General features: G+C 37.2%; 4 protein-coding genes across 7 annotated transcripts; all 4 read left to right on the top strand.

Annotated features, from left to right (window-relative positions):
- Positions 1-208: 208 nt before the first annotated feature.
- LOC111454636 lies at positions 209-1,884 on the top strand. The gene is made up of 6 exons (XM_023096132.1): positions 209-668; positions 758-875; positions 954-1,144; positions 1,224-1,318; positions 1,532-1,681; positions 1,744-1,884. The coding sequence occupies exons 1-6, from the start codon at positions 251-253 to the stop codon at positions 1,882-1,884; spliced, it is 1,113 nt and encodes a 370-aa protein (XP_022951900.1). The 5' UTR covers positions 209-250.
- A 492-nt stretch (positions 1,885-2,376) lies between these two features.
- LOC111454350 (PHD finger protein ALFIN-LIKE 4-like) lies at positions 2,377-5,712 on the top strand. Of its 2 annotated transcripts, none has more exons than XM_023095807.1 (5): positions 2,377-2,696; positions 2,816-2,848; positions 3,216-3,444; positions 4,584-4,716; positions 5,151-5,712. In XM_023095807.1, the coding sequence occupies exons 1-5, from the start codon at positions 2,600-2,602 to the stop codon at positions 5,418-5,420; spliced, it is 762 nt and encodes a 253-aa protein (XP_022951575.1). In that variant the 5' UTR covers positions 2,377-2,599; the 3' UTR covers positions 5,421-5,712. The 2 variants fall into 2 exon arrangements, with proteins under 2 accessions (XP_022951575.1, XP_022951576.1); XM_023095808.1 differs by having other exon boundaries at positions 2,379-2,696; positions 4,584-4,656.
- Positions 5,713-10,169: 4,457 nt separating this feature from the next.
- On the top strand, positions 10,170-23,055 carry LOC111454707 (glutamate receptor 2.1-like). Of its 3 annotated transcripts, XM_023096224.1 has the most exons (7): positions 10,170-10,447; positions 11,463-11,698; positions 11,788-12,825; positions 12,908-13,220; positions 13,318-13,718; positions 14,005-14,407; positions 22,792-23,055. In XM_023096224.1, the coding sequence occupies exons 1-7, from the start codon at positions 10,192-10,194 to the stop codon at positions 22,803-22,805; spliced, it is 2,661 nt and encodes an 886-aa protein (XP_022951992.1). In that variant the 5' UTR covers positions 10,170-10,191; the 3' UTR covers positions 22,806-23,055. The 3 variants fall into 3 exon arrangements, with proteins under 3 accessions (XP_022951992.1, XP_022951991.1, XP_022951993.1); XM_023096223.1 differs by lacking the exon at positions 22,792-23,055 and having other exon boundaries at positions 14,005-14,641; XM_023096225.1 differs by lacking the exon at positions 22,792-23,055 and having other exon boundaries at positions 14,036-14,154.
- Positions 17,125-22,678, top strand: LOC111454709 (glutamate receptor 2.1-like). The gene is made up of 6 exons (XM_023096226.1): positions 17,125-17,454; positions 19,673-19,908; positions 19,989-21,026; positions 21,108-21,420; positions 21,532-21,932; positions 22,019-22,678. The coding sequence occupies exons 1-6, from the start codon at positions 17,199-17,201 to the stop codon at positions 22,592-22,594; spliced, it is 2,820 nt and encodes a 939-aa protein (XP_022951994.1). The 5' UTR covers positions 17,125-17,198; the 3' UTR covers positions 22,595-22,678.
- Positions 23,056-27,478: the final 4,423 nt, after the last annotated feature.

The raw sequence follows: 27,478 nt of genomic DNA on the forward strand, positions 1-27,478 counted from the left end.
AAAAAAAAAAAAAAAAAAAAAAAAAAAAAAAAAAAAAAAAAAAAAAAAAAAAAAAAAAAAAAGTTCAAAATGGATAACCGTCAAAGCTTTAACGGTAACAAACTACCACTGTCGCGCCTCTTCTCTCGTACATTAAATGCCCGACCATCAACTTCCTCAAACCCTCACAATTCCCTTCACAAAGAACCCACGGCGGCGCTCTCGACGGCGCCGCCGCCGCAAAAACCCCACCAAACACCGTCGAGCACACATGGCAATCGATCCAAGGAACACCATGGGCGCCTTCGAACCAGATCAAGACCCATACGACAGTTCCATCAACGCCAACATTCTCAATTTCGCCAACGACCAAAACCCAACTCTCGACGACTTGCAGTCCACAGCAGAGCAGCCAGTGGCGGCGGCGCGTGACTCCCACGGCGGCCGAACAAGCGCTTTTCAGAACATGGGTATGGTGGAATTGTTGACACATTTCAGTTTCGGTGGACAATATGATTCAGAAGCAGGCCCCTCAAATGCCGGCGAAGCAGCAAGCAATTTTGAAGAAGATGATGATATTCAAATACCCAGTGAAGTCAAATCGAAATTGCTCGCAATTTGGCCCGTAACTCCGGTGCCGTTTCTGTGCAGTTGCTGCCAAGTTCTAAGAGAATTTCTTCATAGCAATGGTCGATTTCTTCATAAATCAACATCATAAACACAAATTCACTGAAATTTCCCTGTTTTTTTTTAATCAATTCGTATATTTCTCGAACAGGGGTGAACAGCAGAAAACTGGAGATTCATGGTCGACTTGGAATGATCTGTCATGCAATTCTGGAACATAAACCGATTGTTAATGTGGATAATATAAGTCCTCAGTATCAAATGTTCGAGTAAGATATCAAATTTTGTTTAATTTGATCTGATTTTACTTCGATTGATTTGTTGTTTTTTGTTTTTTGTTTTTAAAGTTTTTGTGACAAAAGCTTTGAGGAGATCAAGCAGTTCTTGCTGCAGTATTGTTTGAAGCAAATTTTGGAGGATTATAATATGATTCCAGATCCGATGTCGAATTTCTACGACGCGCTTTGTGTCGGGATTGACTGGTTTGAAAATCTCAATACTACTGATGCGTTCTTCCAACAGTCTCCTGATAATTCTGGTTCGTTAAATGAATATCTTCGTTTTAATTTGAAACAAATTTATTTTTGAGAAGAAAAAACGTGAACTTGTTTGCGTAGAAGATGAAGATATGGATCAGTCCGTCCCTGGGTTCCAAAATGATACGCCTGAGCCGCAAGGCCAACCATCTAGACGGCCCTCGCTTGCAGCACAGGTTTGTTTTAGTTATTGGAGTGTATACAGGTTAGGTTGGGTTGGGTTGGTCGACTTAAAATTTAAGGTTGGTTAGGTGGATGACCCGAATGACTCGGTTTACAACAGAACACTTTGTTTATCTTTAAAAAATTCAACCCAATCCAAAGTTGAATTATTCAAATCTGGTCACACGAACACATTTACTTTTTTATTATTATTATTAATTTGACAGAGGCAGAGAACAGGGAGGATGACGGTGAACGATGTGTGGGAGTATCTTCATCTTCCGATATCAGAAGCATCGAAGAAGTTGAATGTGTGCAATACGGTGTTGAAGAAGATATGTCGGCGGAGTGGTCTCAGCCGCTGGCCTTACAGAAAGGTAGGTGGCACTATTTTTTCTTTTTGAAATCTAAACTCTAATTTAAGGAAAAACTGGTGCAGATACGAAGTTACGAGAGGCGAATAGCAGCGCTGAAAACCACAATAAATTCCAGTTATGGAGACACTAGAACCCGAGCCGAAGCTGAGATCCAAAGGGTTCAGAAAGAACTTTCTGATTTTTGTGCTCGAATCAGAATTTGATTATCATTATTTTGTACATTTTATTTATTTATTTATTTTTTTTATTTTTGTTCTTTTTTCTTTTTAAAACTAATTTTTAATAATTGATATATTATATAAATTTAAATTTAAGTTGAATGAAATCATAATATATTCTTTATATATATATATATATATATATGAGGTTAAGGTCGAGAATGAGACAAAAATACAATTTTTATCCCCGACTCCATTTAACTAACTCGTAGTTAATTATAATTTTTAAAATTAAACCTATTTATATTATATTATTGATATTGAGAAAGTATGCCCAAAATAAATGATTAATTTATTATAATAAATTAAATTAAAATTTGTAATTTATTGAATAAAAAAAAAAGATATTTTATTACAAAATGAACCAATTATCCGTCGTGCGGGTGTTAGGGCTCCATTAGATTTTGCTATTTCCGGGCCCAAAATCGCTGCTTTCCGGACTTTTCCCCTTTTTATCCAATTCATTTAATTTCACTTCTCTCATCCGATTGAAGTCCGCGTTCATCTCCTCTCTATGTCCAATTTCCACTGTTGTTTCAGAGGTCAAATATTTGGCTGTTTTTTTTCCCTCCTTTTGCTTTCTCTCCTCCCTTCTTCCTCGCCGTGTTTCTCGATCTGTTGTTCATTTTTCTCTCTGTCAATCTTTCACTCTCTATCAATTTTGTGGCGCTTCCAGTTCGAAGGGTGAGAGCTGTCGGCCATGGACGGAGGTGCTCCGTACAATCCACGTACTGTGGAAGAGGTGTTTAGGGATTTCAAGGGCCGGAGAGCTGGTTTAATTAAGGCTCTCACTACTGGTCAAGTCTTACTTTGTGTTCTTCCTTTGAAATTCTTTCGCGCTTTTGTCCTTTTGCTTTTCTGGTTTTTATTGATTTTTTTCCTCTCATAATTACCAGTTCTGCTTTTGTGATTGCAGATGTTGAAGAGTTCTACCAGCAATGTGATCCTGGTTTGATTTTATTGCTGCTCGTTTATGTTTTTAGATTCTTGTGTGCGTTGTCCGAAAGAGATGTTAGTAGTTTCTTGCTAGGAACCGAGATTTGACCACTGCAAAGTTCAACTAAAGAGATTACAGAATCGATGAGTTTTGATGTTTTCATCGGCTTAATTTTCTAAGCCAATTTGTCATTTCTTTCTTTAGTAAGCTGGAAGTAATTAGCTTTAATGCTAATATTGTGATATAATTTTGAAATGGCTTGGCTTAGGAAGAACTAAGCATGTATTGTTCACTAATTTTTAACACATTTGTCACGCGTTGTGTCTATTTCCAATGGAATTTTTGTTTGAATTATAACCTAAATTTTCTTAAATTACAGAGAAAGAAAATCTCTGCCTTTACGGGTTTCCTAGTGAGCAGTGGGAAGTCAATTTACCAGCCGAAGAGGTGCCTCCAGAGCTTCCAGAACCTGCGCTGGGCATAAATTTTGCTAGAGACGGGATGCAAGAAAAAGACTGGCTATCCTTGGTTGCTGTGCATAGTGATGTTTGGCTGCTTTCTGTGGCATTTTATTTTGGAGCTAGGTTTGGATTTGATAAGACAGATAGGTATGTGTTATTCTGACCTGCACTTCCTTATTTTATAGTTGTAGCGAAGGCCTTGGTATGAGCTTCAAGCCTCTCTCTGTCTTTTAATTGTCTTTGAGTTGTTCTTAATATAATATTTGATTCAATGATTTCTCAGTTCATGTGTAGTGGGAAACTGTTTTGCTTTGCCGTTGGATTCTTTCTTTGGGTATTGGTGATAGGTAGATTGTAAGCCCATGCATGCTTTCTATGTGCTAAATTTTTAAAAAATGGAGTTCTTTTGTGGTATGCTATAACTTGGTTAGGTTATGGATTGAATTTGTATACCCAATCTCTTTCTCACAAGGGTTTGTTACAAACTGTTTACTTCTTCTTTTCTCATAATCATATGTTTTATAAATTATATTCGGCCTCACATCCCAAAACATATGCTTTATGCTCTGAAGCATAAACACTTGTGAGTAATGTGTTTGCTCAATACGTGGTGGACACTTGTTGCATATATCGGACATGAGTTGGGTACTTGTTTCCTGAAGCATTGTGTATTTCTTCACTTGATTTCTTTTTTTTTTTTTTTTTTTTTTTTTTTTTTACTTTTAAATTCATCACTTCTTTTATATCTACTTCTAAATGAAAATATACCAAACTAATGCATATTTTTAATACAAAAGGGTATTTTATAAAATGTAAATTTAAGCAAGCATGCCTTTTGCCATGCTCCTGTCCTGATTTTATAGAAAATGATGTGCAGTGTCTGGCATGCTGTGGCTTCATAGGTTTTATCTCCCTGATGTACATCGCGAGTTTTTCAAAGGAGTTGTCCCCTTGACATGTTTTCATAAAGTTTTTGATTTCACACGATTTCATCAAGTTTTGTTTTCAGGATTCTATTTCAGTGTTTGACTTCCAGATTTTTCATTTGCATTTCACATGTTTGATAAGATTATCCTAACTTAAATGCATAAACTAGGTTCGTAGCTGAGGTAAAGGATGATTAACTTACTTCAGGCTTCATTATCATGATGGAGAGTCCATGTTTTACTTTCTCTGTTTTGTTCCAACTCTCAAGGTGTAGGATAATCAGCATAAACACACTCTATGTTCTTGTGGTTTCTTCATTACAACAGGGTCCTTGACATGTTCTGTTGCTTTTGTTGCAGGAAGCGTCTATTTAATATGATAAATGATCTTCCAACAATATTTGAAGTTGTGACAGGGACAGCCAAAAAACAAGTTAAGGATAAATCATCAGTTTCAAATCATAGCAGTAATAAATCTAAATCAAATCCAAAGGTTTGAAAGATATTTTTAATCGTGCTTTCTCCCCTTTTCTTAGTTTTTTTAGCCTCTTCAGCTTAAAATGGCCATAGACACTACAACTACTAGTAGTTATTTTTCATCTCTAATGGTTTGGCTGAGGTGCAGCCTTGTAGAAACCTTCTACTTGCATCTTAGATGCCGGAATCACGACCTTCCACAATGGTATGATATTGTCTACTTTGAGCATAAGCTCTCATGGCTTTGCTCTGGGCTTTCCCAAAAGGCCTCGTACCAATGAAGATGTATTCCTTATAAACCCATGATCATTCCCTAAATTAGCCAATGTGGGACTCCCTCCTAACTACAGTAAATATACTATACTACAGTAGATTGATCAATATGTGATTCAATCCATGATGGAGGCAACTTATTAAGCATATTTCTTGGCATATTTTTTCAATATTCAGCGGAGTTCTGAACCTCAAATAAAAACTACGAAGGCAGTTCAATCAAAAGATGAGGACGAGGAAGGTTTGGATGAGGAAGACGAGGAAGAACACGGTGAAACACTTTGTGGAGCTTGTGGAGAGAATTATGCATCTGATGAGTTCTGGATTTGCTGTGACATATGTGAGAAATGGTTCCATGGGAAATGTGTAAAGATCACTCCGGCAAGGGCAGAGCATATTAAGCAGTATAAATGTCCATCTTGCAGCAACAAAAGAATCCGACCCTGATGTTGTTTAATTGTTAGCACCAACAACTTCCCCTGCCTCCCAAAACCAAAGCAAAAAGAGAAAACAAAAGGAAAAAGAACCAAGAGATGTCAAAGGGTTCTACTTAGGATCTCAGCTTAGACGGCTAATTGTGTATTAGGATTAGTTTAAACTTTACATTAGGACACTAGACATTCTATGTGTATTTGTGGACATAATCCTTTTTGCTCAAGTATTGTATGAACTATATGTATTTTGTATGTGCTATAATGTGTTCTTGTCAAGGCTTATATTTGACAGATGCCTTGCTCTATTGTACATGCCGTTCGGGTCATGGGGACGCAACCGGGTGAGGTTTGGTTTGGTTTGATTGGCGGGTTTATTATGCATTGAAGATTAGTTGCCCTCACATTCCATCTCATACCAATTTGATAGCAATTGACATAAACATGGTTTATTTCCCCTAACGATCTTTCTATTTCTAGGGCTCAATGTTCTTGCTAGTACATTGTCTAGTGTTTGGCTCTGATATCATTTGTAATCGTTAAGCCCACCACTAGCAAATATTATTCGTTTTGAAAGGAGGTGGATTGTGAGATCTCACATCCGTCGGAGAAAACATTCTTTATAAGGGCTTGAAAATCTCTGCCTAGTAGATACATTTTAAAAGCTTTGAGGGGAAACTCAAAAAGAAAAAATCTAAAAAGGACTATTTGTGATCTAACCTAGTACTATTATGATAATTATTTTAATTATTTATTACTAAAATCAAATATAAGGATAATTTATTTATTAATTATAAAAACCAATTGCCCTCTTATTAATGTTTTCATCCATATTTATTGATATATTTTTATTATTCCTTCGTCTAGTTTATTCCTTTAGTTTCTTTGTCGGCTAATTTTAATCACATGTACCAAAATTTATATTTTTTAAATTTATAAATTATGAATTTGACTTATTATGGTTTGAGCTTTGGTTATTATAAATTAACCATTTTGTGCTTGTTTACAAATTTGATCCTATTGTGTGTATGCAATTTAGCTTTATTTCATGATTTAAACTTGTCCATGGAGTCGGAAAATTAACAACTCTATAGATATACTTTCTACCTCAACACAGTCCGTTTATCCGTTTCAAGCAACGTAGTTATATTGTTTATAATGTAGCAGTATTGTTTGGACTTTTTCTGTAACGACCTATGCTTAAGTTTCATAATCTAGATTTGTCACCCAACGTAGAATTGTACAGAGCAAAATATAAAACAAGCTTTAACTTTGAGGTTTCTATAATTGAGGCACCAAATGAAAGATACAGTAACTTTCAGTTTTTTTTATGTCTTTTTTAATTATCATATCCTCAAGAACTCTCTCATTTAGATATGGTCTCGGGCTTACGTACCAACCAAACCTACCACTTTTTTTAATTATCATTTAGAACCTACCAACAAAATAACTTATTCTAACTTAAGACTAGGAATTTAAATGAGTCAACCCTATGCACGTGTCATAATCTCCGCTCACGATGTCGCCGTCCTCTGTACATATGCGTATTGCCTTTACCTGAAAAATGATGGTACACAGTCTGAGTATTTCGAAGAATACTTAGTAAGCAACCCCACTATAGGGGCCATGCAAATGTACACACATGCAATCATTCTCTTGGAACTTATCTTTATTCTCTAGGGGTGACCTCTAGTCTTAGACTACTATGGATGTGTAGTACTTCCCTACACACGACCCACACAAGCAAATGTGAATTTTCAGGGGGCTCGCATACCCCCTGGACCCTCTCTGGTTAAGCTAATATGTAACAACGTCTAAAGGTCAGCAGAATCCCTTGGTGTTCTGCTCCCCATGAACACCCTTATGATCATATTGTGTGCGGACACCCTTATGATCATATTGTGCGCGTCCGCACTCATCGTCTCTGGGGAAGCATCCTTATGCTTATGAACACACAACATGCATAATCCCTCTAATTTTCATCTTATCATCTCTTCTGACACAACCCTTAGTCTTATCTTTTTGCTACATTAGGTAACACATGCTTGTTAAATATTTATATTAATATCATTTTCATGCTCTTAGGGTTGTGTCCTATGATCGGTCTATTAATATGGAAAACAACAATATATTGAGACAAACGTCAAACAATCATCTTACTCATCCTGGTTGTTAAGGATATTTAGTAATAAATTATAGTTTACCATATATATTATATTTGATATTTTATTATAAGGCAAATATCAGATATTTGTTTATTACCATAGTTATCTTTCCATTTATTGTTATTTCCATTTATTACTATTTCCATATACTTGTAATTTATTTGATTATAAATAAGATAACTTTCACACCATTTAGGTGTGGTGGATTCAGCAAACATTCACACTGGTGCATCAAACATATCAAGTACATCATTCATCCAAATATGTTATATATAACTTACATTTATCCTATTTTTCTTTTGTTTCTTCCTACAATAAATTATTATATATTAAAATTTGAATCCCTCCCCAAGAAATTCAATTTAATAAAAATTTGTTACCATTTACAAATTTATAAAAGTTGCATGAGTCATAATTAAAAAATGTTGAACTTAAAGGGATTAGTTTCCTTGTTTCCTCTATTACGTGCCTCTCAAACAATTCTGGGCACAATAAAAAGCTTCGTCTCTCTGGTTTCTCCTGCCTTTTCTCTGCTTGTTTTCTTTTCTTTTTAATTATGTTCAACCATTTCGCACCGTTTGGAGGCACTTGAGTCAGCTGTCGGCATCTGACTACGTCTTGACCTCTATCTAATATTTTTTTTGCCCAATTCCCCATTCATACTACCAAAAAATGAGATTCTTGCTGAATTCGAGTTTGCTGCTCCAACCAGTACCACACTAATACCTATTTTGTTTAGTACTTTTGGTGCTTCTCTTGCGTCTGATCCGATTTTTTTTTTTTTTTGGCCAATTTTAACCGTTATTAATTTTTCTCTAAAAAATGGCTACCAATTATTAATTTTGCTGATGGAGGAAGTGTTGGGAACATATATTTGGAGAAGGAGTTGTAATAGTGGAGAGAGAGGGATCATTTACAATTTCTTTTTAATTTTTATTTACTTATTATTATTATTTTTATTTATTTATTATTATTATTTTTACGGTTGTTACAATTTCTTTACTCGTGTACACATTTTCATACACATTCATCCGATATCGTAAGTTCCTTTTGAAATTTTCCTTCCAAAAAACAAAAAAAAGTCAAAAGACAAGAGAGAGTGACAAATACACAGAAAAGTACGACAATGTTCAAAGTCTAAACTTTTAAATTGAATCATTCAATTCAGACCATTAGCTACCATACAAAATGGTTATACGTGGTTACGAAAAATGGTAAAACCCAAGACCAAAATGCAATAAATAAGTTTGACCTCAAATTCTGACCCAAACATAGTCTACAATTCAATTTACACGACCAAATCTAAACAAATATTTACTCGAATTCATTTGAATCTTGAAATTTACGTATTAAATAACATAACAACAACATCCCGCTAATAATAAATTACTTTTTTTCTTTTTAAATATTAAATTTATAATTAGTGCATGAACTTAGTTATAACCCAACTCAATTCAATACTCTATTTTTGAACTCCAATTAATTCTCACCTTACATGTCAGCAACTCCATTAAATTTCAGCAAGTTGTCTTCCACGTGGCTCAGATCCATGCCGTTAATATATTTCCATCTGCCGTGACATGGACGGTTCATAAGACTTTGACTTGGTCCAATCGAATCAGGATGCTTTCATTATTAATTTTTCATGATACTGAAATATTTGCGTCTTTGATTTGGTCAACGTCGGCCTCATAAACAAGTATTATCCCCAAATAAAAACTTACTGTTATACTATTATATACACTTTATTTAAAAATATATACATATAATGTATTGAACTATATATATATATATATTAATATATGTTAAATCTATTTAAATAATAATCGGACTATGTTAAGTAGTTTTTTGGACTTATATTTTGGATATTCATGATGCGTATAAAAAGACAAGATTTTGAGTTTTGTTGAGGGATTAAACGGTCAGTGAAGGCCAAACTCATCAAACAAAGAATTCGAAATCTTTCTATGACTTATGCTATAGTTGAATGACTATTTGACCGAAACAATAATCGATTCCAAGATGTAAGGTGGAACTAGGTTTCCGCAAGTAGAAGTAATAGAAATTATTGTTCTAATTTTCTCGAAGATAGGTGAACTTAGAAATTTTCATTCATATATTAAAAATGGTCATTTATATGGGTTTTTTTTTTTTTTTTTAAATATAAATTTTAAAAAGTTTATTTTTTTTTTTTAATTGATGAATATTTTAAAAATAAATTACTAATTATTTCCTTCCAAAATTAATGAAATAATATTTAAAATTTTTTTTTGGGAGTGGACTAAAATTGGAAGTATAAAGTTATTTTTTAAATAAAATAAAAAAATTCATAAGTATTTTTTTTATTATTATTATTTTAATTTTAAGAAACCTTTCAAGCTCTTAATAAATTCCAAAAATAAAATAAAAATTGGATTTATTTTATTTTAAAGCATATGTAATTAGTAGGTATTTATTTGATTAATTTTGAAAAATAAAAATAAAATTACACAATTATTTTCACCCATAAAATTGGAACATAATATAAAAAAAAACCATCGCCATGTCCTTTTTCTCATCAGTAGCCTTCACCAAGAAAGGCTTCATTAAACCTTCTTTTTGGTGTGGCGAGTCACCGGAAAAATGAAGCCAAATCACGGCAGCCACCGGGCTCTGTGGTTCATCGCAGGCTGCATGTTGTTGGTTGCGACGGCGGGGGAGGCTCAGAATGTGAGCGTGGGGGTGGTGTTGGACATGGAGAGCTGGGTTGGGAAGGTGGGGTTGAGCTGTATCGACATGTCGTTGTCGGAATTGTATGAAGCTAACCCTCACTACAAAACTAGGGTTGTTCTCCACCGCAGGGACTCCGCCGGCGATGTGGTTGGTGCGGCGGCTGCAGGTTCCAAATCTGTACTTTTTTCTTTTTATTGCTGCCATTTTATTTTATTTATTTATTTTTGAAAATGAAGAGTAGTTGACTTTTCTCATTACTATGTTACTGTCGGTGGAACGTATATGTAGTTGTCGGATTTTTATTTGAAAGTATAAAAATATTTTTGAGTTTTGCATTTTACATTTTAATATATTTAAACTTTTAAAAATATTCTTCACAGAAACTGTTAATTTGTTTTTTGTTTAAACAATAACTTTCAATTTTTTAATACTAATTTTTTAAAATATTAAAAAATGTAAACTAGTTTTAAATTTTTTATTAATTTCTTTAATTTTTAATTAAAAAAAACATATTTAAACTAATTTAACTATTTTAAAAATTAAATACTCAAATACTCACAAAGTAATGAATAAAATCATTAATACGACTTTTTAATATTATTTTTGAAAGTAAATATTAAAAAGTTCAAAGATAATTTATAAAATTTATGTAAATGATTTTTGTCCATTTCATGATTTTTTTTTTAAATATAGTACTAATAGTATGAATATTTTTTATTTTTTTAAAAAATTGAAAAGTATTAATGATTTTTTTTTCGAAGTTTAATGATATTTCATAAATTCCTTTTAAAATTTTAAATAAACTTTATCATCGCATTCAATTTTTAATTTTATATTCAATACATTCATAAATTAAAAAATATCAATACCATCTTTACCATATTTAAACTATTAAATTATATATTTAATGAGTTCTTAAATTTTAATTTTTATATCTATTAAGTTTATATGTTTTGAAAAATATAAAAAAGTTTAGAAACTAAACCAATTTAAATATTTGAGTAACCTTCTGATATAAACTTTTGAATAAAAAAATCATTTTTTTTTTCTTAAAAAAAGAGTAATTAAAGCGAATGAAGATGTTAGATTAAAAGGTTTTGGGGAACTATCAAAATCCAACTTTTCTAATGTTTATTCACTCATTTCAATCCTTTTTTTGAAAACAACCTTTGATGGAACAGCTGTTGACCTCATAAACAACAATAAAGTTGAAGCAATTTTGGGGCCAACCACTTCAATGCAGACCAACTTTGTGATCAAGCTCGCCCATAAAGCTCATGTCCCCATCCTTACCTTCACCGCCTCTAGCCCCTCTCTCGCCTCCCACCGCAGCCCTTACTTCTTTCGTCTCACCCACACTGACTCTGCTCAAGTTGCCGCTATTAGGGACCTGCTCAAATTCTACAACTGGAGACAAGTACGTGTTAAATTATTGTTCAATTACAGGACTTGGCTGCCCTGCAATTTAATCTTTATTATTATTTTTTTTTTTTTGTGTCTATCCAGGTCGTTTTGATCTACCAAGACGACGAGTTTGGAGACGGGATGTTACCGTACTTGATTGACGCATTGCAGGGTGTGAATGCGCGCGTCCCATATCAGAGCATCATTGATCCAACGGCTACCGAGGATCAGATCGAGGAAGAGCTTTACAAATTGATGACAATGCCGACCAGAGTGTTCTTGGTGCACATGTTGCCGTCTCTGGCGATTCGCTTATTCGCTAAGGCCAACCAAATTGGAATGATGAGGGAAGGCTACGTTTGGATTCTGACTGACGCCACCACGAATTTGCTCGATTCCATGCCCTCCTCTGTTTTGAAGTCCATGGAAGGAGCTTTGGGAGTGAGGACATATGTCCCAAAATCAATGGAGCTCGACCGTTTCAAAATTAAATGGAAACGGGAATTCGTAATGGAAAATTCTGTCCCCAACGACCCATATTTAGACATCTTCGGACTGTGGGCCTATGATGCAGCTCGAGCACTGGCAATCGCAGTTGAGAAAACAGGGGCCAAAAACTTCACATTCGAAAACCCAAACAGGGGCCAAAATCTAACCGATCTTGAAACTTTGGGAGTTTCTCGAAACGGGGAGAAAATTGTTGAGGCGTTGTCGAAGACGAAGTTCATGGGGCTGACTGGAAATTACGAGATTGTGAATGGGCAGCTGCAATCGGCGGAATTTGAGATAGTGAATGTGAACAGTAATGGGGGAAACAGAGTTGGGTTTTGGAATCCTGAAAAGGGGTTGTTGAGTAACAATATGACAGTGATCTGGCCGGGGAATACGGCGGCGGTGCCGAAAGGGTGGGAGTTTCCGACGGCAGGGAAAAGGTTGAGAATTGGGGTTCCGGTGAAGGAAGGGTATAGTGAGTTCGTGAGAGTGAATGGAAAGAAGGTGGAAGGGTATTGTAGGGATGTATTCGATGCGGTAATAGAAGCGCTTCCATACGCCCTTCCGTTTGATTACATTCCATTTGCACTTCCGAATGGATCTAGAGCCGGTTCCTACGATGATCTCATCATGCAAGTAAACACAGGGGTCAGTATGTTTGTATTCATTTGATTACTTCCAACTCTGAGGACTAAAATAAAGTATTGGTGAATGTGTGGTTTATGGACAGGTCTACGATGGTGCAATAGGAGACATAACCATCGTAGCAAACAGATCTAAGTACGTCGATTTCACCTTGCCATTCACAGACTCCGGAGTTTCAATGGTGGTTCCAACAAAAGCCAACTCCATGAACAGAGCATGGCTTTTTCTGAAGCCTCTCACTGTAGGCCTTTGGATAACAAGCTTATGCTTCTTCGTCTTCATGGGGTTTGTGGTTTGGATTCTCGAACATCGAATCAACCCAGCCTTTCGTGGTCCTCCCTCTCATCACATCGGCACTAGCCTCTGGTACTCCTTTTGCACCATGGTCTTCGCCCAAAGTAACCACATTTACCGACCCATTTATTATGATAGACTAAATTTCATCTTCGAGTATATTTAACTATTTATTCATATTTTTTTCACCTGTACTTTTAGGGGAGACTTTGATAAGCAATTTGGCCAGGTTCGTAGTGGTGATATGGTTCTTTGTGATGTTTGTTTTAACTCAGAGCTACACAGCAAGCTTGACTTCTCTTTTGACAGTGCAACAATTACAACCAACCATTATAAATATCAATGAGCTTTTGACGAAGCAGTCATGGGTGGGATATCTAGACGGTTCATTTGTTTGGGGGTTGTTGACCTCTGTGGGGATTAAGAATCTCAAGTCTTATAGGTCTCCCGAGGAACTCGACAAGTTGCTCAAACTAGGAGGCTCCAATGGCGGCATTGATGCTGCTTTTGATGAAACCCCTTACATCAAGCTCTTCCTTTCCAAGTTTCCTAATAAATACATTACCGCTAATCCCACCTACAAAACTGATGGATTTGGATTTGTAAGTTTCTATCTCTTTCTACGAAATTAATATAATATCAACTTAATTTTTTATAAATATTTTTAGTCCTCGGTTAGATTATCATATAATCATAGGTTCTTTGAATCAACAATGTTATTTTTTCTTTGATTAATGTTTTATTTGGAGGTCTATTAAGAATAAGAACATTATATTATCGTATTCTATTTGTTTCATCTTCATATTTCAATGATAATTTAACATGAAATTATAACACACAATTATCTTAGGGCAATTATTTTAATATCTATAATGACGATGCCGACAGGCATTTTCCATTGACTCACCATTGGTGGCAGACATATCAAGAGCGGTGTTAAATGTGAGAGAGAGTGAGAAGATGAACCAATTACAAATGAAATGGTTTGGTGAAGACAACTCATGGTCTTCCGTCAAGGTCACTTCTTCAAGGCTGAGCCTGAGCAACTTTTGGGGCCTATTCCTCATCGTCGGCATTGCTGCCATCATCTCCCTCTTCATCTACTTCTTCATTTTCCTTCGCAAAGAACTGCACACGCTCCGCAACACCACCACTGAAGCCTCCAACTCCTCCATTAGGAGTAAAATTCGAGCACTACTCAGAATCTACGACAATAGGGACTTGACTTCACATACATTTAGAAAGAGTAATCCTCCACAAGTAGTAGACAACAAGATTCAAGCAAACCACGGTGACTCTGTTGGCGCCTCATCGAGCTCGAATTATTTGCTAAGTTCATCAAATGATTCGATCCATGACACGAACCATGGGTTCTCTAAGTCGGGAGATTTGAGTCCAAGTAATCAAGATGTGGAAACGGTGATCCATACGACGAACGAAATCGTTCCCCAAAATGAGAAGTATCCTTAGAGATTTTAGGTAGCTTTTTCTTAATGTATTTTTGTAGATAAATTTGACTTTTCTTGCGCATTGCAAAAATTCCCTTTTGTAATTTAATGCTCAAAAGATATAATTTGTTTAATTTAGTTAAGATTAATTTAGATTGCTTACTCTACTTTTAATAAATCATATTATTAGTCATGTAGATGTTTTGAAGTTAATTTTGATTAAAATTAATTAAATAATAATAATTCTTATACAAATATTTATAAAATAAAAATTAATAAAAACTATTATTTTCTAAAGAAAAGTTAACGATAAATTAAAATTATATCCCCTAAAATAAAATAAAGTGTATGCATTGTTGTGCGATCCTAACAACTAGTATCAAAGTTAGGCAAAATTCACCACGATCTGTGAAGATAGAAAGTTCAAAAATTGAAATTGAGAAGTTCAATGGATCCGATTTCGGTTTTTGGAAGATGCAGATTGAAGATCATCTGTATTAGAAAGATCTTCATGAACCACTGTTGGGGTGAAGCTGGATACCATGACCACGGAGCAGTGGAAGCTCAAGGATCGACTAGCCTTAGGGCTGATCCGGTTGATGTTATCTCGAAATGTGGCGTTCAACATCATCAAGGAGAAGACAACGTTAAATCTGTTGAAGACGCTGTCGAATATGTATGAAAAACCGTCGGCTGTGAACAAGGAGTATTTGATGCGGAGATTATTCAATCTACAAATGTCTGAAGGTGGATTTGTTGCTAATTATATAAATGAATTCAATATGATTGTAAGTCAACTGAGTTCGGTGGAAATTAATTTTGAGGATGAAATTAAAACATTGATTTTGATGTCATCTTTACCCAAGTCGTGGGATACTGTTGTTGCCGCAATCAGCAGTTCCCGTGGATCTGATAAACTGAAGTTTGATGAAATTCGAGATATAGTTCTCAGCGAAAGTATTCGCAAATGAGAAAGTATTCGAGATGTCATCTTTACCCAATTCGAAAGTATATGCTGAGAAATCTGGTAGTGCTCTCAATGTTGACCAACGGGGAAGAAGTAAATCGAAGGACCCAAACAAAGGGTATCAAAATCAAAGAACCGAGAAAAATCTCCAAATAGATCAAACGTAACGTGTTGGAATTGTGGAGAAAAATGTCACTTTTGGACAGATTGTAGAAGACCAAGGAGGAAGCAGAATCACAAATCTAGAGATGATGATTTTATAAATTCAACAGAGACATTGGGGATGCTCTAATCCTCAGCGTGGACAGTCCGATTGAATCCTGGATTTTGGATTGAGGTGCATATTTTCATTCGTCTCCAAATAGAGAGTTGTTTCGAAATCTCAAGTTTGGAAATTTCGAGAAGGTGTATCTTGCCGACAACAAAGATTTAGAGATTGAAGGAAAAGAGGATGTCTGCATAAAAACTCCAGCATGAAATCAATGGACATTAAAGAATGTCAGATATATTCCTGGTCTCAAGAAAAACCTGATCTCAATTAGTCAGTTGGACAGCATAGGTTATGCAACAGAGTTAGGGAAGAATTCATGGAAGAGTATGAAGGGTGCTATGGTGGTAACACGTAGCACAAAATCTGGAACCTTATACACCACTGCAGGGTGTATGAACATGGCTGCTATTGCTGAGAGTGCTTCAAATTCAAGTCTATAGCACAATAGGCTTGGATATAAAGTGTATGCATTGATGTTGGAATATTGAGGTTGTGCAAAGCCTCAATTGCTATAGTGTAGTGAAGATGCTGATGATCGTTTGAGAATAAAAATTCTTGGTTGACTGGATCAGTCTACAAGTGGGTGAATTGTTAGGTTATGGAGCCTACTTCTTATTTATAATTTAGTCGACGGTTATACATAGTAAAGTTATATAGGGTAAATCACTAAAGTAAATTGTTTCGATATTTTTCAACCAAACTGTAAGGAACGCTCAAATTTGATGAATTTGACACATATGTTTAGTTAAAATACAAAACTTAAACACTTTCATTTTCGGGTCATTTTCCATAGACATTAACATTGACACTTTTTTCCGTCTTTGAGACGAGAGTCAATTAACTCGTTCAGAAAGGTTGTTTTCTCGTTTTTAAATAGGCATAGTAAAAAGTTATATATATTAAACTAAACCATATATATATATCTCCATGGTTCGTACTTTCTCTCCGTTCTCTATATTTTGTGACCATCATAATTAACACGTGTCTAAAACTTTTTCTTAAATTTCAGCAAATTTCCTTCCACGTGGCTCAAATCCATGCCTTTAATGTATTTCCATCTGCCGTGACGTGGACGGTTGAAACAGAAAGACCACAAGGGCTTTGATTTGGTCCAATAAATCAGGCGCTTCCATAATTAATTTTGCATGATAATCAAATTATTTGCGGCAATGATTTGGTCCAATAAATCAGGCGCTTCCATATTATATATTTTTTTAAATTTTTTATCTTTGTACGTAACGCTTCAAATCCAAATAGACTAAGTACTTTTTGTTACCTCTGTGCCAGTCTGTGCAGTCTCTTTCATGGGGTATGGTCAATATATAACCTTCTTATCACTTCCCTCCACCAATAAACCCTTCATTAAACCTTCTTCACATAGAGAGTCACCGGAAAGATGAACCCAAATCAGGGCAGCCGCCGGGCTCTGTGCTTCATCGCAGCCTGCGTCTTGTTGGTTGCGACGGCGGGGGAGGCTCACAACGTGAGCGTGGGGGTGGTGTTGGACATGGACAGCTGGATCGGGAAGGTGGGGCTGAGCTGCATCCACATGTCGCTCTCGGAATTCTATGAAGCTAACCCTCACTACAACACTAGGATTGTTCTCCACCCCAACGACTCCGCCGGCGATGTCGTTGCTGCGGCGGCTGCAGGTTCCAGATCTCTGCCTTTTTTTTTTTCAATTTTTGTGAAAATGGAGACCTGTTCGTTGACTTTCTAATATTAAATTAAATTATATATTTAATGAGTTCTTTAATTTTAATTTTTATATCCATTTTGAAAAATATTAAAAAAGTTTAGAAATTAAACAAATTAAAAAATTTGTCTATATAAACTTTTGCATCCTTATGGTTAAAAAAGCTCGTATTCTTTGTTTATAAATTCATGATTATTCTCTAAATTAGTGGATATGGAACTTTCATCCTCCCAACGACCAAAATCTATTTAGTTTACGAACCTTTTATTAAGAGGATATTTTGCGGTGATAATTAGTTAGAATATATCTCAGATATTTAGGGAGTTGTTAGTATAGATTTGATTAACCGTATATTTTATTTATTTACCAGATTTAGTTAGATATATATTTTTTCTATTTTTAGGTATTAGTTGATAGTTTGTATCCTATTTAAACGTGGTAAACATGAATGAAGATCATACTTTCGATCCCAATTCTATTTCTATTTCTCATTCTTAACATGGTATCAGAGCACCGATCTTCGATCCCAGTGAAGTCTTTATCATCGTCAATCATCCAATATCAAGAATACGTTATAAGCATCTTCAAATTTCTCACCAAGCTCTAAGGTGACATATTCAAGATGTTCGTATTTTCTTTCATAGCCTCTCAAGTGATCCAAATCACCGATCTTGGTGTCATTATCCACTAAAGCATTTGTGCATGCACCAACAAGTGATCAGGGAGGATATTCACTTGTTCCAAATCAAATTAAATGGACAAGTTATCAATCCTCGAGTCAATCATTGCGGTCTATTTCTGAGTCTTGCATCTTTCTTGAAAATTCAATAATTTCTTGAAAGTCTAAAAATGCAAACCAATCAAAGGCGGTCTATTTTTTGACAGATATTTTCATTACTGGGAAGACAAGAGTGAAAGACAACTTGGGTGTTATTGACCTACCGTAAAGACAAGTTAAAGACAAGTTGGAGGTGATTAACATACACTCTCCAACTTGAGGGGGAGTATTAAGAGGATATTTTGCGGTGATAATTAGTTAGAATATATCTCAGATATTTAGGGAGTTGTTAGTATAGATTTGATTAACCGTATATTTTATTTATTTACCAGATTTAGTTAGATATATATTTTTTCTATTTTTAGGTATTAGTTGATAGTTTGTATCCTATTTAAACGTGGTAAACATGAATGAAGATCATACTTTCGATCCCAATTCTATTTCTATTTCTCATTCTTAACATGGTATCAGAGCACCGATCTTGGTATTCCTAATATCAAAGCACCGATCGTGGTATTCCTAATACCCCTTGGACTCTGAGTCCAAGGGGAGTATTAAACCTAAAGCCAAACCCTAACCAATCAGTGAAGTCTTTATCATCGTCAATCATCCAATATCAAGAATACGTTATAAGCATCTTCAAATTTCTCACCAAGCTCTAAGGTGACATATTCAAGATGTTCGTATTTTCTTTCATAGCCTCTCAAGTGATCCAAATCACCGATCTTGGTGTCATTATCCACTAAAGCATTTGTGCATGCACCAACAAGTGATCAGGGAGGATATTCACTTGTTCCAAATCAAATTAAATGGACAAGTTATCAATCCTCGAGTCAATCATTGCGGTCTATTTCTGAGTCTTGCATCTTTCTTGAAAATTCAATAATTTCTTGAAAGTCTAAAAATGCAAACCAATCAAAGGCGGTCTATTTTTTGACAGATATTTTCATTACTGGGAAGACAAGAGTGAAAGACAACTTGGGTGTTATTGACCTACCGTAAAGACAAGTTAAAGACAAGTTGGAGGTGATTAACATACACTCTCCAACTTGAGGGGGAGTATTAAGAGGATATTTTGCGGTGATAATTAGTTAGAATATATCTCAGATATTTAGGGAGTTGTTAGTATAGATTTGATTAACCGTATATTTTATTTATTTACCAGATTTAGTTAGATATATATTTTTTCTATTTTTAGGTATTAGTTGATAGTTTGTATCCTATTTAAACGTGGTAAACATGAATGAAGATCATACTTTCGATCCCAATTCTATTTCTATTTCTCATTCTTAACACCTTTACAAAAATTCATCTTTTCTGATGTTTAATCATCAATCAAACCAGTCAAAACTGACTCATTTCAATCCTTCTTTGAAAACAACCCTCGATGGAACAGCTGTAGACCTGATAAAGAACAATAAAGTTGAAGCAATTTTGGGGCCAACCACTTCGATGCAGACTAACTTTGTGATCAAGCTCGGCCACAAAGCTCATGTCCCCGTCCTTACCTTCACTGCCTCCAGCCCCGCTCTCGCCTCCAACCGCAGCCCTTACTTCTTTCGTCTCACCCACACTGACTCTGCTCGAGTTGCCGCTATTAGCGACCTGGTCAAATTCTACAACTGGAGACAAGTGCGTGTTAAATTATTGTTCAATTACAGGAATTGGCTGTCCTGCAATTTAATCTTTATCTTTTGTATCTATCTATCCAGATCGTTCTGATCTACCAAGACGACGAGTTTGGAGACGGGATGTTACCGTACTTGATTGACGCATTGCAGGGTGTGAATGCGCGCGTCCCATATCGGAGTCTCATCGTTCCAACGACCACCGAGGATCAAATCGGGGAAGAGCTTCACAAATTGATAACAATGCCGACCAGAGTGTTCTTGGTGCACATGCAGCCGTCTCTGGCGATTCGCCTATTCGCTAAGGCCAACGAAATTGGAATGATGAGGGAAGGCTACGTTTGGATTTTGACTGATGCCACCGCGAATTTGCTCGATTCCATGAGCTCCTCTGTTTTGAAGTCCATGGAAGGAGCTTTGGGAGTGAGGACATATGTCCCAAAATCAATGGAGCTCAAACGTTTCAAAATTAAATGGAAACGAAAATTCATAATGGAAAATTTTGTCCTCAACGATCCACATTTAGACATCTTCGGACTGTGGGCCTACGATGCTGCTCGAGCACTGGCAATGGCAATTGAGAAAACAGGGGTCAAAAACTTCACATTCGAAAACACGAATGGATCTGAAAATCTAACAGATCTTCAAACTTTGGGGGTTTCTCGAAATGGGGAGAAAATTGGGGAGGCCTTGTCGAAGACGAAGTTCATGGGGCTGACTGGAAACTACGAGATCGTGAATGGGCAGCTGCAATCGGCGGAATTTGAGATAGTGAATGTGAATAGTAATGGGGGAAACAGAGTTGGGTTTTGGAATCATGAAAAGGGGTTGTTGAGTAACAATATGACAGTGATCTGGCCGGGAAATACGGCGGCGGTGCCGAAAGGGTGGGATTTTCAGACGACAGGGAAAAGGTTGAGAATTGGGGTTCCAGTAAAGAAAGGGTACATTGAGTTCATGAAAGTGAAAGGAACGGAGGTGGAAGGGTATTGTAAGGACGTGTTCGATGCGGCAATAGCAACGCTTCCGTATGACGTTCCATTTGATTACATTCCCTTTGCACTTCCGAATGGATCTAGAGCCGGTTCCTACGATGATCTCATAATGCAAGTTTACGAAGGGGTCAGTATGTTTGTATTCATTTTATTACTTCATCTTTGAGGACTAAAATAAAGTATTGATGAATGTGTGGTTTATGGACAGGTCTACGACGGTGCAGTAGGAGACATAACCATCATAGCAAACAGATCCAAGTACGTTGATTTCACCTTGCCATTCACAGACTCCGGAGTTTCAATGATCGTTCCAACACAAGCCAACTCCAAGAACAGAGCATGGCTTTTTCTCAAGCCTCTCACTTTAGACCTTTGGATCACAAGCTTATGCTTCTTCGTCTTCATGGGATTTGTTGTTTGGATTCTCGAACATCGAATCAACCCAGACTTTCGTGGTCCTCCCTCTCATCAGATCGGCACTAGCCTCTGGTTCTCCTTTTGCACCATGGTCTTCGCCCAAAGTAACCACATTTAAAGACTCATTTATTTTGATGAACTAAATTTATAATCCATCTTTCAGTATATTTAATTATTTATTCATATATTTTGACCCATTTGTTTTGTACTCTTAGGGGAGACTTTGATAAGCAATTTGGCTAGGTTGGTTGTGGTGATATGGTTCTTCGTGGTGTTCGTTCTAACTCAAAGCTACACGGCGAGCTTAAGTTCTCTTTTGACAGTGCAACAATTACAACCCACCATTACAAATATAAATGAGTTGTTGACGAAGCAGTCATCGGTGGGATATCTGGAAGGTTCATTTGTTTGGGGGCTGTTGACCTCGGTGGGGATTAAGAATCTCAAGTCTTATAGGTCTCCTGAAGAACTCGACAAGTTGCTAAAATTAGGAGGCTCCAATGGCGGCATTGATGCTGCTTTTGATGAAACCCCTTACATTAAGCTTTTCCTTTCCAAGTTTCCTAATAAATACATTAGGGCTGATCCCACATACAAAACTGATGGATTTGGATTTGTAAGTCTTTGTCTCTCTTCATGATATTAGAACACACAATTATTTTAGGGTGATTATTTTAATGTCTATAATGATGATGCCAACAGGCATTTTCCATTGGCTCACCCTTGGTGGTAGACATATCAAGAGCGGTGTTAAATGTGACAGAGAGTAAGAGGATGAACCAGCTACAAATGAAATGGTTTGGTGATCGAGGCAATTCATGGTCTTCCATACCAAAAGTTACTTCTTCCGGACTGAACCTAGGCAGCTTTTGGGGCCTATTCCTCATTACCGGTATTGCCTCCATCATCTCCCTCCTCATCTACTTCATCATTTTCCTTCACAAAGAACAACACACGCTCCGTCACACCGCCAATGAAAGCTCCAACTCCTCCATTAAGAGTAAAATTCGAGCACTACTCAAAATCTACGACAAAAGAGACTTGACTTCATACACATTTAGAAAGAGTAATCCTCCACAAGTAGTAGACAACAAGATTCAAGCAAATCACGGGAACCCTGTTGGCACCTCACCAAACTCGAATTACTTGCTAAGTCCATCGAATGATTCGATCCATGACACGAACCATGAGTTCTCTAGGTCGGAAGATTTGAATCCAAGTAATCAAGCCGTAGAAATGGTGGTCCATACAACAATGGAAATAGTTCCTCAGAGTTAGAAGTACCGTTTGGGATTTTAGGAAGTTTTTTTAATGTATTTTTAAAAAAATAGGGGTGAATTGGAATATTAAACTTTGGAGTTAACCCAAAATTAAAATAAATACTAATAATAGAATGAAAATATTTTAAAAGAAATTTTGATATCCATTTTATAATAATATCTTAGCTCGGTCCTGATACATCTTTGTACTTCTAGAGTGGAACGTGTAAGAAGTATTGTGAGCTTCCGTCATAATATCTTTCAAAATTTTCTTGTCACGGGGAACACACAGGCGGTTTTTCCACAGCAGGCCCCCGTCTGAAGAGATTAAGTACCCCATTGGTTTTTTTGTCTCTATCTGATTCCACACTTTCCCAAGGTGTTCATTAGACCTCTGAGCGTCAATAATTTGTTTTTGCAAGGTGAGTTGCATGTTCATTTGTGTTATCTGAGCAGTACCACCTCTAATTACAACATCGATTCCAGCCTTATTCATCTCATCTTGTATTCTTTCCTGCTTAGTGATCAACACGGAAGTATGAACCGCCTTTTTGCTCAATGTGTTCGCCATGACATTGGCCTTGCTTGGATGATACAGGATCTCGATGTCATAATCCTTTACTAGTTCCAACCATCTCCTCTATCTCGTGTTAAGCTCCTTCTGCGTAAATAGGTACTTGAGACTCTTGTGATCAGTGAATACTTGAATTTTCTCTCCATACAGATAATGTCGCCATGATTTCAGTGCAAATACCACCGCTGCTAAGTCGAGGTCATGAGTGGGATAATTTCGTTCATATTCCTTCAGTTGTCTAGAAGCGTAAGCTATCACTTTACCCTTCTGCATGAGCACGCATCCTAGACCTTTTCCCGATGCGTCGCTGTACACCACTAGATTCCCTGAACCATCTGGAACTGTGAGGACTGGTGCTGTCACCAACCTCTCCTTGAGTTTCTGGAAGCTCTGTTCGCAAGCTGATGTCCACACAAAGGGCTTTCCCTTCTTGGTCAACTGAGTTAGCGCCGAAGATATTTTGAGAAATCCTAGACAAACCTCATGTAATATCTAGCTAGTCCTAGAAAACTCCATACTTCAGTGACTGTGGTCGGCCTTGGCCACTTCATCACTGTCTCTATCTTAGCTGGGTCCACTGTGATTCCTCTGCTTGACACCACATGGCCGAAAAACGCTACTTCAGATAGCCAAAACTCACACTTGGAAAACTTGGCGTACAGTCGCTGTGTTCTCAGTATGGTTAGAACTTTTCTCAAATGCCCTTCATGCTCTACTTCTGACTTGGAGTAGACCAGAATGTCATCAATAAACACTATAACAAAAGTGTCTAAGAATTTCTAAAACACCCTGTTCATTGGCTCCATGAAGACGGCTAGTGCATTGGTAAGTCCAAAGGACATGACAAGAAATTTATAATGTCCGTAGCGACTTCTAAAAGTTGTTTTGGGTATATCTTCTTCTCTTATTCTCAATTGATGATATCCTGACCTCAAGTCAATTTTGGAGAATACCATTGCTCTCTGCAATTGATCAAACAAGTCGTCAATCCTCGGGAGGGGTACTTATTCTTTATGGTGACCTTATTTAGTTTTCTATAGTCTATACACAGGCGCAGGGATCCATCCTTTGTCTTGACAAACAGAACAGGGGCTCCCCAAGGCAATACACTGGGTTGTATGAAACCCTTATTCAATAGCTCTGGTAACTTTTCCTTCAATTCCCTGAGTTCTGCAGGTGCCATTATGTAGGGTGCGTTGGAGATCGACACAGTTCCTGGTTCTAAGTCGATCTCGAAGTCAATTTTCCTAACAGGGGGCAAACTTGGCAAATCCTCAAGAAAAGCATCAATGAATTCTCTAACAATGTGTACTGACGGGACTGTCTGTTCATTTCTGTTGTCTAGGGTCACACTGGCTAAAAATGCGCTTGCACCACTACGGATCATCTTTCTAGCCTTTAATGCAGTTACGATGCTTGGGGTTATTTTGAAAGTGGCTCCATTATATGTAAAACTATCCCCTGATGGGAGTCTGAGAGTAACTATTCAAGTTTCACAATCTATTAGAGCACGATTCTCGCCTAGTCTATCCATACCCAAAATGACATCGAAATCATGCATGCTTAATACTATTAAAGTAGCTTCTATGACACGTCCCGACACTATCACACTACCTCTCTTAACTCTATGAGTAGCCATTAATAACTCGTGTGCAGGGGTGGACACTGATAGAATGGTCTCTAAGGGTTCTTTTTCTAGGTGCGCTAAGTCAACGAATTCCTCAGACACAAACAAGTGTGTGGATCCTGAATCAAATAGTACCAAAGCCAAATGACCAAAGACGGGTAGGGTACTTGTAACAACTGCGTCAGGCGCGTCGGCTTGCCTTCCTGTCGTTGCATGGGCTACAGCTCGCCCCTGCTGCTTTTGGGCACCCCGACCCCTTTGATTCTTTACTACAGGTCGGTTAGTATTATGATCTCTCTTATGAGGACAGTTTGTTACAAAGTGTCCTGTCTGGCCACAACTGTAGGTGAGGGCACTGACACTTTGTTCATGGGTCCCTATTCTGTGCTGGGGCTCTTCCACGATTAGCAGTGCCACCACGGGGTGGTCTACCAGTCTTGGGATAGTTCCAGTTTATCTGTTTCCTTTGAACTGCTATATGGGATTCTTGGGCTGAACCTGACTGTAATTTGTCAGTACGAGGCGCATCAATGAGGGTCGCCATTTTGAGGGCTGCTGTGTAATCTGTTGATGCCTGAGAGGCCACATAATCTCTAATGTTCTCTCTTAGACCGGCGATAAAACGTTCAACTTTAAGCTCTTCAGTACTAACATATATAGGGGAGAATCTTGCCAATCTATTGAATTTCAGATCATAATCCTCCATAGATTGGTCACCCTGCTGACATATATAGGGGATAATCTTGTCAATCTATTGAATTCTAGATCATAATCCTCCACAGATTGGTCACCCTGCTTCATTTCATGAAATGTTGCATGCAGCTTCATTCTACCAGCGACTGGATAGTATGTGCGAAGGTAGACCTCTTTTAACTGACACCAAGAAATAGGCTCTCCAAGTCGTGCAATCATTTTTTTAGCACCATTCCATCAGAAATGAGCCTCTCCTTTCAAATATAAGTTCTGCAATGAACCTGATATTCCAGCGGACAGTTTATGTAAAAGAAGGCTATTTTCATAGACTCAAGCCAGTTTTCAGCTGCAATGGGGTCTATTTCGCCACCTTCAAAGGAAGGCGGGTTTTGCCTCTGGAAGTCTTTAAGATAACAAGACTCCACAGTCATAGTCCCAGAGTATCTGGTCTGTTGCAATGTTGTCTGTTGCATTGCTGTCTGTTGTAATATTGTTTGTTGCATCATTGCCTGTTGTATTGCCTGTTGCATTGTAGCCTAGTTAGTGACCAGTGTCTGCATCATTTGAGTCATCTGAGCCTGTTTTCCATAGAGGTTAACATGAATGCCTATAGTACATATGTAGTGAGGTTAGTTGTTGGCTGCCTAGGTGGAACCTTTACATTATTGGTGGGCACCAGTGGGACCACTTTAGGAGGAGGTGCAGTAGAGTGTACATCGAGTAATTCTTGAGTCATTGCTCTCCTTTGACTCATATCTGACCTTGGTGCCCGTGGTATAGGACACTCAAACCATTGGGGCATTTCATCAACCTCCTCTTGAGGTTCAGGTACAGGTTGTTTCGCCTCAAGTGACGGGACATTAGTGTCATGAGAGACTCTTCTTCTTCCCCTTCTAGGTCCAGGCCCGAGATAGGTTCTACACCTCTTTGGTGCCATTTCACTACCACAGTAGAAAATTTGTGGTTACAATTCATTCAAGGTTCAACCTCTAGGAAGTGTGCAGTACAATACAAGAAAACAGTTATGAAAAATTCTCTACTTAACAACTCAGCTCTTAATTTCGTAATTCAAATTCATGAGATGTCTAGTCGCGAGCGACACGTGATTGATGGCCGCGTCACAGAGGATATGACTCTCTAACCTAAATGTCTACAGGACCTATGTCTTGGTGCTCTGATACCAAATTTGTCACGACCCAAAAATTTTTTTTTTACCACAAGTCGTGACTCACAATGACTATGACGTGTAGCGTGTATGTAAGAATTTCAAGGGAGACATTATTTCAAAAGTATTTCATTTATTTCGTACGGAAAACGTTTCATTACCAAGAGGACATATGTGTCTAGGTAAAAACAAGAAGAGAAACACGAAAGACAAAATTATACTAATCCATAAGAACAAACTGACGCCCCGGGACACGCTCCCTGTGTGACAATCCACATCGTTCAAGGTGTCCTCTCTTGACCCATTGCCTCACGTACCTGAAAAAGAAAGGTATAGCAAGAATGAGTATAAAATTATACTCAATAAGCCACCTACTTGTAGGCTCTTATCGCATCCCAATTACGACAAACTTCCACGGTCTTATTCTTTGGCTTTAGAACATCTAGTTCAGGTCTTAGCTCCTTGGGATTTATTTGGTACTTCGTCCTATCATTTATACCTTAAGAGTTCTCTTACGCCATCCTGTGTTTGACTGGTACTTTGCGAGTAGCTACCTCGGCATGGCTATGAGACTACCTGGTGTCATATCTAGGAAGTGAGCTACAACCCCTTAGTCCCATGATAATCCCCCATCATTCGGGGAGGGCTACCTCCCCCATTCCCATCCAGCTAAATGGTTCGTTTCAACGTGGGTCTCCTGTTTCCGTGTGGTGACTTACCTGGATTATGCGTGCCCTTACGTAGCGTTTCCACACAATTGGCGTATCGAAAGGTAGTGATTTTTCCTAAATTAAGTCCTATTTCATATAAAATGGAGTTAGGATTGGAATCAGGAGGAAAATAG

This window comes from Cucurbita moschata, unplaced genomic scaffold (assembly GCF_002738365.1).
Source record: "Cucurbita moschata cultivar Rifu unplaced genomic scaffold, Cmos_1.0 Cmo_Scf00016, whole genome shotgun sequence".
NCBI classification, from domain to species: domain Eukaryota; kingdom Viridiplantae; phylum Streptophyta; class Magnoliopsida; order Cucurbitales; family Cucurbitaceae; genus Cucurbita; species Cucurbita moschata.